Genomic DNA, 16,102 nt, shown 5'->3' on the forward strand with positions numbered 1-16,102 from the left:
ATTTTGGGTTGTTTTATAGGTTAATGTATATATAATAAACTATTTCCCAATTCACTCACGCGTGCTTGTGAATGTAAAGTGAACATTTCCCCCTGCAGCACTGTAGCCAATACCCTTTCACGGATAATTCATTTCGCCCAAAATGTGATGGATCCGAAAAGAACAATAGAATTGGAGATGAAAGGTAATATTAACCGTCCTACTACATTGGACTGTATCTAGTGTAAAGAAACTTAATCGAAACGTTATGGCATTACATCTTGGCGGAAAATACTCATACAAATTAAAACTCGATAAAATAAAGTGTACCGGTAGAGTACATGATATGCCCGTCTAAATCCGTTATTACATGTACGTGATGCATATCTAAGTTTGTATACTCAAAGTCGCAAGATGTGTGACGCTGTTATTTGCAACAGAATTGAAAAATTTATTATTGCACGTGCACATACCTGAAGTTCTCTATAATTGATATACAGAAAAACACAAAAGCGCACTTCTTTATTTACTGAAAACATCAGAAAGATAAAGAATCAAATTCATGAAGACGGAAACTAACCTTTTACTAACTGGATGCAAACTAAACTATTTTGTGATTTGGGTAGTATACTTCCATTACTCCATGTGCTGGAAGGGGGCCATTTGTGAAGTTCAAGTCAATAGTCGATCCGTTGACATTGGTTGGAGAGGTAATATGCTCGTCATGACGAAGAGATGACATGAGCAGGTTTTGTAAACCTTACTTCTCGAGTACCGTTACCCCAAGACGTATTCGACTGACAAAAATTGGCGATCGTGGATTACACATACACCACTTCACTATCCATAGCCATTCAATCAAAAAGTGATGTCAACATGACCTGCATTTGGACGCAGCACACTGTTGCCCCAAGATGCATCAACTGACCGTGTTTGATGATCGTAGGCCTCACAATGTGAAAGATATGACCCCAAAACAAGTTGACTATGGATAGTTCTAGAATTCCAAATGTAGGTCACCATGACCTACTTTCAAATCACACACCTTCCTATGATTTGGACACGGTTTGACTATGTAGAGTTATAAAATTCCAAAATAAGGCCACATTGATCTAATTTTGAATCACCATTCACCCCCTCCTAAGGATGCATCAACTGACTGAGTTTGATGGTCCTGGGCCTCCCAGAGTGAAATATATGATCCTGACACGATTTTTAAAGTATGTATACATGTACTTCTATAGTGAGGCCACAAGGACCTATTCTTATACGCTTGTCTTTTGATTATGGTACATAGATCTAAGGATTTCCGGTCCGACGGTCCGCTTCACCGTCCGTCACTTCGTCTGTTAGCGTTTTCGTGTCCAGGTAATATCTTTCACATTGTGAGGCCAAGCACTATTAAACTTGGTCAGTTGCAACATTCGGGGGGGGGGGGGGGCAACAATAGGCCACTGTGGAATCCTGGAATTTTTATGGCCATACATTTACAAATCGTATTCGAATCATATCTTTCACACTGTGACGTTTAGGACCATCAAACCTTCAGTTGATGCATCTTGAAGGGAAGATATATAGTGAACCAAAGTTAGTCACGGTGGACTCTTTTAGGAATTTTAAACATATACAAATCGTGTCCGGATCATCTCTCTCATAAAGTGAGGCCCAGGAATATCAAGATTGGTTAGTTAATGCATCTTGGGGAGGTCTGTCGCAACCCAAAAAGTAGATCATGTGTGACCTCATTTGAAATTGACAGCGTCACTGTTTGTTACTTCAAGCATTCAAACATAAATATGCATTTTGTAATGTACTGGTAGTTGCAGACGGACGCATCCTGTACCCTAGCAGTGCACTTTATTAGGTCACGATACACCTTTCCCTCCAAAGATGCACCAGCCAACCAAGGCCTCACAGTGTGAAATATAAATTGTATGACCCAAACACGAGAAAGCTAACAGGGGGACGGACGGACGGGAAACCCCGTACTATGATACAGTCCCTCAAAAGACGGGCGATTAAAAATGACATAAATTGTAGGAATAAACTATTTAGGTTTGATAGACAATTATACATGTATATTATCTTAATTTTATTAGAAAAAAATAATTTGATATCTTTGTATACGATACTTTCACATCATCATAATTGCTTTATTCAATTGATTGATTAATTGATTTAAACAGGAAAAGCATTGCCACAATTTTCAAACAGAAGTACGCTACTGATGCAAAAATGTCATCTGCAATATATTCTTTGTTCTAGTGTCTATTCAGCTTAGTAGATTATTGGTCAAACTGGCGAACTACATGTACATACGATGCGTTCGAGACCCACAGGGGTTAAATAAATTTTTTCTTTGTGATTTTTAACTGAAGTTGCAAATTTTTGCTCTTGCAGCAAATGTTTTAATATTCAACATCACAACTTTATTACACATATCCTATATTTTTACTCATGACAATTTTGATCGATGCCTTATTCCTCCTTAACCAGACCAGTAAAATACTCAACCAAGCATCTAAGCACTGAATTTCAAGCACCGCTTTTCTTGGAAATATATAATTTATTATACCACCAACATAGAAAATTTCATTGTTTCAACAAAGTACTTTTAACAGTGACCGGGTGTAACCGACAGGTCATCGATGGCTATGTCACTATGGTAACCACTTCCGGTGTGCCCTTCAATCTCGAACTGAAATTCAACAAGATATCAATACATTATCTCAAAGATAGAATTCTACCTAAGTAAAATTATTCTCGAATGTGACGTAAAACAACAAACAAACAAAAATAGAATAATGCCTAAAGTTATAGTGCAATAAATTATCTTATTATACTTTCATGTAAAATACTCGAACCTGATTGGTTGAGAAGCATTTGAAAAAACATATTGTTACCCTCTGAAAACAGAAAACACGCGACCCAGGGTGATAGTATCTAGCAACGGGTAACAGTACTTGACAACGGGTGATATTATAAAAAATTATCACATGCGTCAAATTTATGCGCGTACGGTTCGCCGTAGATTGCTAGACGACGTCATTTGAGCGTTTGTAATAAACGTGAGTACCCGCATCGAAATACGAAATATCGCACGACAGTGATTGATCAAATGTCAACAGACGTAAGTTTTTCTGCTTTCCAGTTTACATAACATTCAGTATAATAAAACAAATATTGCATGTATTTGAGGGTAACATTGAAATGTTCACCCCTCGAGAAACCATTGTCAACCTCGGCTACGCCTCGGTTGACAATGGTTTTCTCGGGGTGAAAATTTTCAATGTTACCCTCAAATACATGCAATATTTATATAATAATATCCAAGATTCTATTGATAGTGTTGGTATCAAATGCATGCATCTAAAGTTTATTCATAATGCTAGGATACAATATGTATGATTCTACATGTACCTATAGTAGTAGGATTCAGTGTCTATAGTTCTACCTATAGTGTTGGGATCCAGTGTCTATAGTTCTACCTATAATGTTGGGATCCAGTGTCTATAGTTCTACCTATAGTGTTGGGATTCAGTGTCTATAGTTCTACCTATAGTGTTGGGGTCAAGTGTCTATAGTTCTACCTATAGTGTTGGGATTCAGTGTCTATAGTTCTACCTATAGTGTTGGGGTCAAGTGTCTATAGTTCTACCTATAGTGTTGGGATTCAGTGTCTATAGTTCTACCTATAGTGTTGGGATCAAGTGTCTATAGTTCTACCTATAGTGTTGGGATCCAGTGTCTATAGTTCTACCTATAATGTTGGGATCCAGTGTCTATAGTTCTACCTATAATGTTGGGATCCAGTGTCTATAGTTCTACCTATAGTGTTGGGATCCAGTGTCTATAGTTCTACCTATAGTGTTGGGATTCAGTGTCTATAGTTCTACCTATAGCATCAGTATCCAGTGTCTATAGTTCTACCTATAATGTTGGGATCCAGTGTCTATATAGTTCTACCTATAGTGTTGGGATCCAGTGTCTATAGTTATACCTATAATGTTGGGATCCAGTGTCTATAGTTCTACCTATAATGTTGGGATCCAGTGTCTATAGTTCTACCTGTAGTGTTGGGATCCAGTGTCTATAGTTCTACCTATAGTGTTGGGATCCAGTGTCTATAGAGTTAGGATCAATTATCTTAAGTTTTTCGCAGGAACACTGCATCTGTTTATAAAGTAATATGATCATAAAAACTCTAACATATTGACTGTCACAAAATTTTACCTGGAAGGTAGCATGAATGTTAACGCTAAGTCTAATGTGAAGCCACCGGTTTCCATGATCGCCGCTGTATCTCTTCATCGTGAAAGGACGGCCATGCTGGATAAGATTGAATGACAGATAGCCTGTCTGTTGTCCATACATATGGAAGTATGCACTGAAGCAGTACTGGCCGGCCGGGTAGGACGGGGAATCTAATTTGGCAGTCTTCTGAATGTGGCTTGAAGCCTCCAAGTATAGGTAATGTCCTAAATGATATCAGTCATAACTCATTAATTATTAACTTACTTATGTTGTTTTAGCATATACTGGTATATGAATTAAAATACGGTTTGCTGGATATTGAAAAAAATTTCATTCTATGGTTTACTCATTAAACAGGTAATATATATGTTTATGAATTAATTCACTATGGTGTATACATCCTATTGATAGCAGATACAGCTTTACTGATCTGTCGTGGGACCTTACCGTTAGTACTGCCGTGATGATCTGACCTTACCGTTAGTACTGCCGTGATGATCTGTCGCGGGACCTTACCATTAGTACTGCCGTGATGATCTGACCTTACCGTTAGTACTGCCGTGACCTTACCGTTAGTACTGCCGTGGTGATCTGTCGTGGGACCTTACCGTTAGTACTGCCGTGATGATCTGTCGCGGGACCTTACCGTTAGTACTGCCGTGATGATCTGTCGTGGGAACTTACCGTTAGTACTGCCGTGATGATTTGTCGCGGGACCTTACCGTTAGTACTGCCGTGACCTTACCGTTAGTACTGCCGTGGTGATCTGGCGTGGGAACTTACCGTTAGTACTGCCGTGATGATCTGTCGTGGGAACTTACCGTTAGTACTGTCGTGATGATCTGACCTTACCGTTAGTACTGCCGTGATGATCTGACCTTACCGTTAGTACTGCGGTGATGATCTGACCTTACCGTTAGTACTGCCGTGATGATCTGTCGTGGGACCTTACCGTTAGTACTGCCGTGATGATCTGTCGTGGGACCTTACCGTTAGTACTGCCGTGATGATCTGTCGTGGGACCTTACCGTTAGTACTGCCGTGGTGATCTGTCGTGGGACCTTACCGTTAGTACTGCCGTGATGATCTGTCGTGGGACCTTACCGTTAGTACTGCCGTGGTGATCTGTCGCGGGACCTTACCATTAGTACTGCCGTGACCTTACCGTTAGTACTGCCGTGATGATCTGACCTTACCGTTAGTACTGCCGTGATGATCTGTCGTGGGACCTTACCGTTAGTACTGCCGTGATGATCTGTCGTGGGACCTTACCGTTAGTACTGCCGTGATGATCTGACCTTACCGTTAGTACTGCCGTGATGATCTGTCGCGGGACCTTACCGTTAGTACTGCCGTGGTGATCTGACCTTACCGTTAGTACTGCCGTGATGATCTGACCTTACCGTTAGTACTGCCGTGATGATCTGTCGTGGGACCAGTGTTTGTACTTGGTGTACGTCCATGTCCATTTGTCCAGTCAAGGTCATCTGTTCTTGATTGTGTCCACCCACATGTACCACTGTCGAAGGAACATGTAGCAGCTGTCAATGAACAGAAAAAATAAGAATTAAGATGTTGAAATATGTTTCATATAAAATACCCACAGGCCTTATCGTCACCGGAGTATTAGTTAAAAGTATCACCAGTCCCAAAGGCTATGGAATCCAGAATAAAAATTCTGTTATGTAAATCTAAACTAAATTCTAATATTTAGCAACAGTATAAAACAAAATGTGTTCTTAATACTATTTTGCATAAGATATTATATATTTAACAATAACACAACATAGACCCCTCCTAGATTCACAATTTTATACATTCTTTTCTGCTTTCCTCAAATATGCATTTCGTTTTTATACTGTATCACCAAACTCAAAGAAACCATTCAATTGATAACTTTGGCTTCACCCTGGAACCAAATCTTTTTCTCCTAGATCATGAAATTTATAATATTGATAAAGGACTACCTACTCCTTGTAAATATCTATTCAGAAGAAGAAAATAATATTAAATGTTCTACACATATACACTCTATATACCAAGCTCGGCCCTGCCCTTGAGTTGGCACCTCTACATGTACCCCTGGGATCGCCAACTTTACAATTTTGGTGGAGGTCTCCCTACTCTATGCATTTAGTTTTTCTTAGAGATGTGGAGTTCTAGAGAAGAGTTTTGCATATTGGTCAATATTTGACAGTTTATGTTCCACCCCTAAGACCCTGGGGATGTAGGAGTCCTGAAATTTACAATTTATGCCGCCCCCTTGTCCCAAAGATGCTTTATACCAAATTTGAAAAGAATTGGTGTAGTAGTTATCAAGAAGAATTTAGGTTAAACATGTTCAATCGTGAACACATTTAATCACTGACTATATTGGCCCCACCCTAATACTAAAATACCTACCCCCGGGATCATGAAATTCACAATTATGGTAAAGGACTACCTGATCATTCTAAATATCCATTTAGTTTTAAAGTATTAATAACGTTAAAGAAGATGTTTTAGACATATTTCACATATACACTTTATACCAAGTTTGGCCCCACTCTGTTTCAGAGATCATGAAATTTACAATTTTGGTAAAGGTCTTTCAGCTCTACATCAGTAGTTTTTTTTCTTACACATGTGTGGTTGAGGAGAAGAAGATTTTTAAAATTGGTCAATTCTGGGCAGTTTTAGCCTCGACACTAACGCCCAGGGATGCAACAGTCTTGAAATTCACCATGTATGTCACCCTTGTTTCAAAGATGCGTCATGCCGTAATACCAAAACCCCTACCCCAGGGAATTTTGGTAAAAGGCTACCTACTCATTCCAAGTAGTAATCGCATTAAAGAAAATATTTTAAATGTTCTGCACATAAACACCATATGCCAAGTTTGGTCTCACCCTGGAGTCAGAACCCCCTACCCCGAGGATCATGAAAGAGGTAAAGGACTTCCTACTCTACATGACTATATGCATTTAGTTTTTCATACACATGTGCAATTATAGAGAATCTTTTTTCAAAATTGGTAAATTGTTGGCAATCTTTGCCCCACCCCTAAGGCCTCAAAGGTATATGAGTCCCGAAATTCACAATTTATGTCCCCCTTCTTGTCCCAAAGACGCTTCATACCAAATGAAAAGTATTGGAATGGTAGTTATCAAGAAGTTAAAAATGTCCACGACATACGCAGACCAATTGTAATAGGTCATCAGAGTTTATATAAAACCCCAGGGATTGTAGAGAAGAAGAAGTTGAAAATTGGTCAATATTGGTTTTTGTTCCGCCCTTTAGATCCCGGGGTACCAACGTTTGCTCAACCCTGGAGTCAGAAACCTTATCCCGGGATCTTGAAATTTACAATTTTGGTAAAGGCCTTCCTGTTCTAAATCGCAATGCATTTAGTTTTTCTTGCCGACATGCGGTTGTATAAAATATTTTTGAACATTGGTCAACTTTTGACAATATATCCCTCCTCCTGTCCCAAAGATGCTTCATACCAAGGAGCTAGAGCCATGAAAGGTCAAAATTGGTCCATTCTTTGAATTTAATAAAATTGTCAAAATTTAATCTGATGACAATGTACGTCATGAAAAAATTAAATATAGCATGATATTGCTTCCTTTGAAGGAAAGGGATAATTGGAAAGTTGCCTTTGTATAACGTTGCGTCGGCAGACAAGATATAACGTCATAAAAATGCACGAGGGTTGTACCAAAATGCAGTGGACAAGCGTCGTTTTTTTTAATTATCTAACTTCAATGAGAAATTAAATTTTTACAACATAAAGAGCAAACAATTTTCAATAAAATTATGTAAAAAGTTTCAATATTAATTGACATTGAATAGGACAAATTCAGGGTGCTCATTAAAGGGAATCATTAATTAGAAAGGTAGTAATCAAAATAAGTTTAAAATGCTCAATTGTTAACGAAGACGGGCACTGATCAATTGCAATAGGTCACCTGAGTTTATCAAGGTGACCTAAAAATATGAAATTTCATAGCTAATAGCGTCATACCTGAATTGGATGGGAAGGTATCTGAAAATAGTTTTTAAAAACATTATTTACAATGCATATCATCATATTCATTTTAAAGTGGAGGAGAAACGTTTTGTTTCTTTTTCATTTCTCAGTGTGGAATGTTCTGAAAGTTCAGATACATTTATTTTTGATAATTAGAATAATCAATATTCAAAAATAAATCTTTTGATTAAAAATCATGTTGCATAATGTGATACAAATGCACTGCGAACAAACTTACGTGGGGTGGCTGTCTGATGATGTACGGTGACTTGTGGGGCGGAAGTAGGTCCTGTTACTGCGCCACCTGGTGGTGACCCTGGTCTTGGAACACATCCATAACGAATCTGAATTTCCTTTGCGTCAATATCACTCAATCGAACACGTTGACCGATCGTCACTCCAGGCTGGAGAGTCTCAATAGTGACCCTTCTTCTATCGACGGCGAAAGCATAAGCACTGTAGTGCATGACTGATCCATAGTCATATGGTTCGTTCAACATATCTAATTTGGGCCCAACCTGGTACTTATCGAAGTTTCTCTCGTGTCCTAAATTTTAACAAACATTAGCATAGACTGAATATATTGTATTAAAGGAACACTTTTCGAATATATTCAAAGCCAATGAAAGAATTGTTTTCAAAACGTATTAATCTGAATTTTGAAAGTCATACCGTGTTGAATGTTATCGAAATGAATTTTCACGTAGTTGTCTCTGTCAGCTCTGCTTTGTTCATGCCAGAAACCGAGAGCATGTAAGATTTCATGCATTATAGTTCCTTTTCTCAGACATCCATTACCAAGTGTCACGTCAGATCGTCTGCCATGGTAACCAACCGGTGTATGGCAACTGAAAATAACCAAAACGTCGAAGAGAATTCAGTAAAGTCTAATTTACATGTTTTCATGTACCGGTAATGCAAATAATTAAATAACTCATTCAAGAAGAGTTTTTTAAAGCTAAAAAGGAAACTTACCCAGATCCATATGAGAACTGAATATAGGCGGCTTCGCTGCTTCTTGGCTGGAAGTCAATACATTTCTTGCCGTTGACCATCGTCTTATCCATGATCTCCTGCATAGCGGATTTAAACAACTGAACGTGTGATGGAATTGCTGAGTGAAGATAAAAATGACAAATTTGATATAACAGACGACAAACTTCCAGATCATCAACAAAATGTTTCCTAACTCTGGAACATGTAATCGATTTCATCAACACTGTCCTTAATGAATTGTATTCACACGGCGGGTGTGGCAGGTCAACAGGGGATGTTTACTCCTCCTAGGCACCTGATCCCATCTCTGTTATATCCAGGGGTCCGTGTTTGCCCAACTCTGTATTTTATATTGCTTATAGGCGTTATGAGATTGATCATTGTTCGTTATCTTTACCTTTCATTCTGTATTTGTTTTTGGATAATCTGATATTAAATTATCAATACTTAACTCATCTAGGAAAAAATAATGAAGCCGAACTAATGAATAAATAGAGGACCTGTGTCACGGTAGGCATTGGCACAATGAAGAACGAAAACTGTCATGGTCTTGAAGAGGTCAAAATACACATGTTTGACCTTAAACTAGAGTTAGTGACGTCTCCGTGGGTGAAAATGTTTTGAATGGGACGTCAAACAATATAACGAAAAAGAAACAAAATGATAATATAAGCGATAAAAACACGTGAAACAAGGATCTGAACAATGAATTAGAACCTGTTGGTTAAGCATGAAAAAGTGAAGATAACGAACAGTGATCAATCTCAAAACTCCTATAAGGAATACAAAATTAAGTGTAGGGCAAACATGGACCCCTGGACACACCAGAGGTGGGATCAGGTCCCTAGGAGGAGTAAGCACCCCCTGTCGATCAGTCATGCATGTACCCGTCGTGGGCCCTATATCTTGATCAGATAAACGGAGTAATCCTTAGGTAAAATCAGTCAGCATCCTTCACATATCCTCTATGCGCCACTGGTCCTATTTCCACCTCTGTCTTGGGACTGGAGACAATCGTTGATGGTCATGAATATATTTACAATTTAAGCTTCTTTGTCGCATTGTAAAACACGTTACTTGTTTATGACCGGTCGCATAATCTATCGTTGAACACAATATACATAATTAGGTACGGTGATATATAGTTATTGAACGACTGGCTACGACCAGTGATACAACTGCCGATTGGGTGTGATAGATCATGCGACTGGTCTTAACAGATCCTGCGGCTGGTTTTGACTGATTGTGCAGCTGGTTTTGACGGACTGTGCGACTTGAGTTGCAGTGACTCGTCTGGTCGTTACATATCTCAAAATATCAAACATTGATCGTTCTTTGATAAGTTTTCAACAGAAGAAATATGAATGACTCCAAAAACAAAGATCTGCAAATGAGACAAATTATGAAGTGGTAGATAAACGATTCACCACTATCAAAGCATGTAAGCACTGGTACTTTCTATACCGCCCAGTGTAGTAGTACCATCGACACACAGCTTACGACGACTTTTGTAGCTACTTGTATGATCAGTTCTACTCGTGTGGCATTTCGTATCATGGTCGGTGAAGGTCATGCGACTAATATACGACAAGTAAATTCGAAAAAATTTCACAACTGTGCACGGCAATCAAGGACAAATGAAAGCTTATCACACAACAGCTAGGGGCTAAGTTGGGACACACAGGCTTCGAAAATGTTCAAGACTAATAGGGACTTAAGACGTGTGGTATGAATTCTCTGAGCGCCTTACTGGGGTTTCCAGTCGCAGTCTAGCCCAGTTCCGTTGCGTCTTTGGTCAGTTAGAAATTATCCTTTAAGCTTACAGATTAGAGCACAATCCAAAAGACATATTCAAATTCTTACTCATGTCATGACAACTGATTACGACCGTTAGTCACTATTAGATGCATAGTCACAGTCGTACAAAAGTCATGCTCTCAGTCAACAACACAGATTTTCTGCGCGTTGCACGAGTGGAGTTTTTTTTTCATAGTAAATTCGAATTACTGCTGGGCTCAAATCCAGGCATAATCCATGATTGTGTGAGACAGACCGGTCCTAGTAAGCAAATGAAGCGAAACAAGACAAACAGGTGCTATTTCCCTACGACATTTGAAAACGTGCTATTTCTAATCGTCGAAAATTGAATGTACTGTTCTTCAACGTCCGTGTTATGATTGAGGTATTTTGCATTTAGTTGCAGTCTATGTCGTGTGATGATAGTGGAAATTTTGTGGTTCGTTGTTGTGGTTGATCGAATAGTTATTTTGTTTGATAGGCGCATGATATGTCGTGGTAGAAGTCCTAGCCCAAAATCAAGACACAAACTTAGAATCTGTTAACTGAAAGCTTATTAACCGGAAAACGCCAGTCCTGGGTTTGATTGTTTGGCTAGCTGCATGACCAATCAAAACCAGTCTTGCAACTCCACGACAGAAATAGAAAAGTCTAAAGTTGTTTGATTTCGAGTGTCCTAGCGCCGCAAACCAGTCGGCAAGGATATTTCACAGAAGACTTTTTCGGTTTGCATCTCAGCATCGACCGCTCCAGAGGTTCTTGATGTTGATGTTCTTCACTCATCCCATGCGTTTATTTGTTGATGACTGACAGATGTGATATGTTTAACGAACCACCAGTCCTCTCTGTCACCAGATCGATCGCAGCCAGGAACAAAGCCTGCCTATTACCGTTCGTTTAAATCTTAGAGTAATCACGATATTCGTGTGTTTAATCGCGTCGTTAGCTTTAGCTGTTACAACTGATCTTACACTGCTAGGAATGCTAGTGAATCAAACATTGTATATAGAAATTATGGGGAAGAATTATTCTTAACGATTGATGATGTGCTTTACAGAAAACACTTCTAGCACTATTATAAGGGAGGTAATCCACATCTTATACTTAAAAAATAAGGTTATGATATAACATGTCATGCCATGTTAAAGATGACACATCGGTCTCGATATGTGCAAAAATGAATAAAAATCATTAGTTCAATCTACTTTGTTGCAATACGAAACATTTCCTATTACATCGCTGACAGGTGATAGTTGGTAGGACGACTAAACTGCTTTGCAGAAAATGAGCCAAATATCACAAAAGCATTCTATTATAAAGACATACCTGTATGGTGACTATCGATGGTCCAGTGGACAACACCATGTGGCCATAGGTATCGTGTGTCTCCTATAGCATTTCTTAGCTGAAATTTAACACATTCTCTCATTGAAACTTTAATATCAGCCTGTGGAGTAAAATATCTTCTATATTCATTGTAACATAAGTAAAAATAGTTCAGATATCACTTACGTTGGATTGTTGTTCAGGTTGCAGCTCCATATCGCCCTCATACAGACCTTAAATTAGACAAAAATAAGGAAACATTTTAAGTAACTTATTCAATTTACATGTATTAGAAAATTAAACAGGAATCAATGTAACAAGGAATAAATAGTGTTTAGTCCTCACCTGGATTTTCCTCGGGATATGATGGATCAAATCCTGAAAATATATGAATTGTAGTTCATCTTTATAAAAAGAATTAAACTTGTAGCATAATCACCCTTTTGTTTTATCATAATTTATAGAAATCGCATAAAAGTATTTCATCGTGTCTTTCCCGGCCAGTTCATGAATGGCTTAGTTTGGGGTCACGTGAAGTAGTGACGTCAAAGACGACATTCATTCAAAATTTGCTATTGATACAGAACTATCAACGAAATTGAATTTAAACAACGTTATCATCAAGTCTTAATCAATTTAAATCAACACATTTGTAATACTGCAATGGCTTATTTATGACGTGTGCATCAACTAATCCGTAAGCAATAAGCGAAGATGCTTAGAGGGCATCCTCATACCAAGTATACGTCAAACCTGTCAATATCTTACCAGTATATAGATTTCAAACTACATTAATATTATGGCTTAAATGTGTTTGATGAATTATTCATTCACTGATTAAATAAAACTAGGGCATGATGTAAGGCTTTCTTCGTATCGTCGGTACAAGGTGGTTGAGAATAAGGAGTCTAACTAGTATGAATTAAACCAACATCTTCAATCAAGCATTATAAACAATGAACATTGCGAAATTCACTAATAATTCTTATTTATAAAACAATATTCATAGCTCCAGTCAAACGGTTTTTGAAAGACAATGTACGGTAATGCCACGCCATTTACACCCTCCCCCCCATGTCTAAATTGTTGGTACTTCACCTTTAACTGGACACGTCTCAATATGAGTGAAAATCCTCGACGGGGTGTATATAACAAACATACAATCAATCAATCATCAGGATGTACGGAAATTCACAACCAGGTGTGTTTAAAACCAATAAAACACATCTTACAAATGGGAAATAAAGTTTAACCCGCCTACATTAAACCCATGGGATGCAATATACACGTATCAACACTTCACCACAAGTTACGTCCCTTTGCGGGATCAGCCAAAGGTCAATCGGTGAAAAACCAAGTTTTCCTTATTTACCTTATATAATGTAATACGTTATAACCGTGAATTTTAGCTAATCATCAAGCTTTCATAAAAGTTAATGGGTTGTTCCACCGTGGGGCATTATTGTAGTTGACTGCAATTGATGGGAAAATGACAAATTTCTAAGCTGCAGATAAGAAACGTAGGGAAATACGATTTTTAACCGCAAGATGGTAGACAAGGGGCGTAACTTGCGCGAAGTGTTGATACGTGTATTGAATTATGCATGGCGGCGAGTAAACATCCTTATATGGCGAATTTAAAAGCTGATCAGTGTATACAAATTTCTCATGTTGCAATATTTTAATTATGAGAGTATTTTGTTTAACTTTATATTCATTTATTCTGATGGTTATCAGTAATATAAATTGTAGATGACAAGCACGTGAGTAGGTGGTTGATAGACTATGACGTCACATATGAAAGCGCTTTTAATTTCCAACCACTAAACACAAAAAAAAAAACTGTTACATCGGTGTCAAAATATCATTTTCGAAATATGTATTAGTATAGCTGCAATAATGTAGCCCTATCCAATTTTTTTTATTCTGACGTTTTCGGGATAGGGCTACAATTCCATAGGATCTCCGTAATGGTGCAAAATAATTTTTATGAATAACCGATAATAAACTCGGTGTATTAGTTCCAAATGTTGTTTACACCAAAAGGAGTACCAACTTTGTGCTCGGGTATGTCTAATAAAGGTGTTTTTCATTAAATATAATGTACAGCATGCAAAATTCTTCGTCTGCTCCGCCATGCTTGTTATCGCGAGATCTCGTAGGTGGATCTAATGAAAGGCCTAAACATTGACAATCAGCGCGAAAATGTAGTTATTCGAGCCACTTCGACAAAGAAAGGAAAATCATATTGTTGCAGAAAGAATTTACACTCTGCTGTTCGGTTTTTAACTTGATATTAAATTCAAACCTTTTCAATACCGACGAAATAGCTTTCGCCTCCATACTTGTCCATTGATGTAAATACTACCTTATATGGCATATGCAAATGACTTGACAACCGGAAGTTGAAACTTCAGTACATCAAACATGGCGCACAAATATGAATCGAGAAATTGGAATTTATCGAAATTGTTGAAAACGGTAGAATAGAGCCTCACAAATCTAAAGTTGCAGGTTGTAAATTTATATATTGACTAAGAAACATAGAATATCATTTTATTTATGTAAAGAAAGTCAGGAAATGTTTAGAATGAGCGCAAATGTTGCGGGAGTGAATCACTCCCGCATTTGCACCATTACGGAGATCCTAAGGAGTTGTAGCCCTCTCCCCAAAAAAAAAAAAATCAAAAAAAAAAAAAATCAGAGAGGGCTACATTATTGCAGCTAGTATTAGTATATTGATATCGAGGAACATATTTCTGAAAACAATAAATTCTCTGATAGAAGTTGGTTATGCTACACGTAATACTGTTGGATATTTCGTCTCTCTAGATACTATAAACACCTATTTTATCAAAGTTTATGAAACTTACCCTCTGGAACATCCTATGAATTGAAAATGGGAAAAGTCCATTAAATAAAGTCCATTTAATAACAATATATTATGTAGGTTTCCATTATTTATATTTATTTTAATCTAAATTTTGAAAATGAAACTATATCAAGAATTTCTATGCATAAATAATGTGCATTGTATTATAAAATGCGTCCGTAATAGTTCTTGAAAGATATGTTTATATTTTTGGCAGCACTGCTTACTTCTGAAGATCGCATTATGTACTTAATAAATTTGTTATGATGTCACAAACAGGAACAAGACTGGTACATTTTCTAGTAATTGACTGAATAAACTACTAGCCTGTTTCGGTCTGGCGGCAACTAATGAAATAAACAACCCTATAAGCCACAGCTTCATCCTGGTGTGTACTGAGACCAACTGGTGAACTGGAAGGTTGTTGGAGCTTATAATTTATTGCATAGTATGGGAGGCCGACATGGCCATACTATAAGCAAACTATTCCCCTCTTATCTGGGTCGTCTTATCAGATATATAGGACTCAGCAATGTATGAAGCTAAAGGTAGAAAACTGAACCCCCTATTGATGACAATAGCAACGAAAACTGTATATTACAACAATATTGCGCATTTGAGCACTTTTAACAGCAAATAAACAAGTTAAACAAGGAATGAAAATTATAGCATAAATCGAATTGGTTTTGTTATTCAGATAGATATTATTGAACACTACTTCCTAACTTGTACATGTGAAGTTTTGAATCTCCTATGTTTCAATAATGACTTCCTGTGAGTGGTATGCAAGTCTTGGACCCATAATGAGGTTGTTGAATTTAGTTAATCCGAAGGAAGTTGGAGGGTGGATGGAGGGAGCCACAACC

At 37.8% G+C, this 16,102-nt stretch overlaps 1 protein-coding gene across 2 annotated transcripts; it reads right to left on the reverse strand.

The window, feature by feature from the left end:
- Positions 1–2,525: 2,525 nt before the first annotated feature.
- LOC125671866 (zinc metalloproteinase nas-6-like) lies at positions 2,526–15,707 on the reverse strand. 2 transcript variants are annotated; one of them, XM_048907854.2, is made up of 12 exons: positions 15,564–15,635; positions 15,238–15,250; positions 12,710–12,742; positions 12,551–12,597; positions 12,365–12,443; positions 9,221–9,359; positions 8,918–9,093; positions 8,484–8,792; positions 8,240–8,260; positions 5,637–5,774; positions 4,213–4,457; positions 2,526–2,677 (listed from the first exon to the last, which is right to left on the reverse strand). In XM_048907854.2, exons 1-12 carry the CDS (start codon positions 15,618–15,620, stop codon positions 2,594–2,596), a joined length of 1,341 nt encoding a protein of 446 aa, XP_048763811.2. In that variant the 5' UTR covers positions 15,621–15,635; the 3' UTR covers positions 2,526–2,593. The 2 variants fall into 2 exon arrangements, with proteins under 2 accessions (XP_048763811.2, XP_056018082.1); XM_056162107.1 differs by lacking the exon at positions 15,238–15,250 and having other exon boundaries at positions 15,560–15,707.
- Between the last annotated feature and the right edge of the window lie 395 nt (positions 15,708–16,102).

The sequence above is a fragment of the Ostrea edulis genome, chromosome 4 (assembly GCF_947568905.1).
Source record: "Ostrea edulis chromosome 4, xbOstEdul1.1, whole genome shotgun sequence".
Classification (NCBI taxonomy): Eukaryota; Metazoa; Mollusca; class Bivalvia; order Ostreida; family Ostreidae; genus Ostrea; species Ostrea edulis.

Coding starts and splice junctions, on each gene's coding strand:
- LOC125671866 (XM_048907854.2), bottom strand. CDS start 15,620: ATGAAGCTGTGGCTTATAGGGTTGTTTATTTCATTAGTTGCCGCCAGA. Junction 8,793..8,917: donor TTTCGATAACATTCAACACG/GTATGACTTTCA, acceptor GTTAAAATTTAG/GACACGAGAGAAACTTCGAT. Junction 8,261..8,483: donor TCATCAGACAGCCACCCCAC/GTAAGTTTGTTC, acceptor AACTATTTTCAG/ATACCTTCCCATCCAATTCA.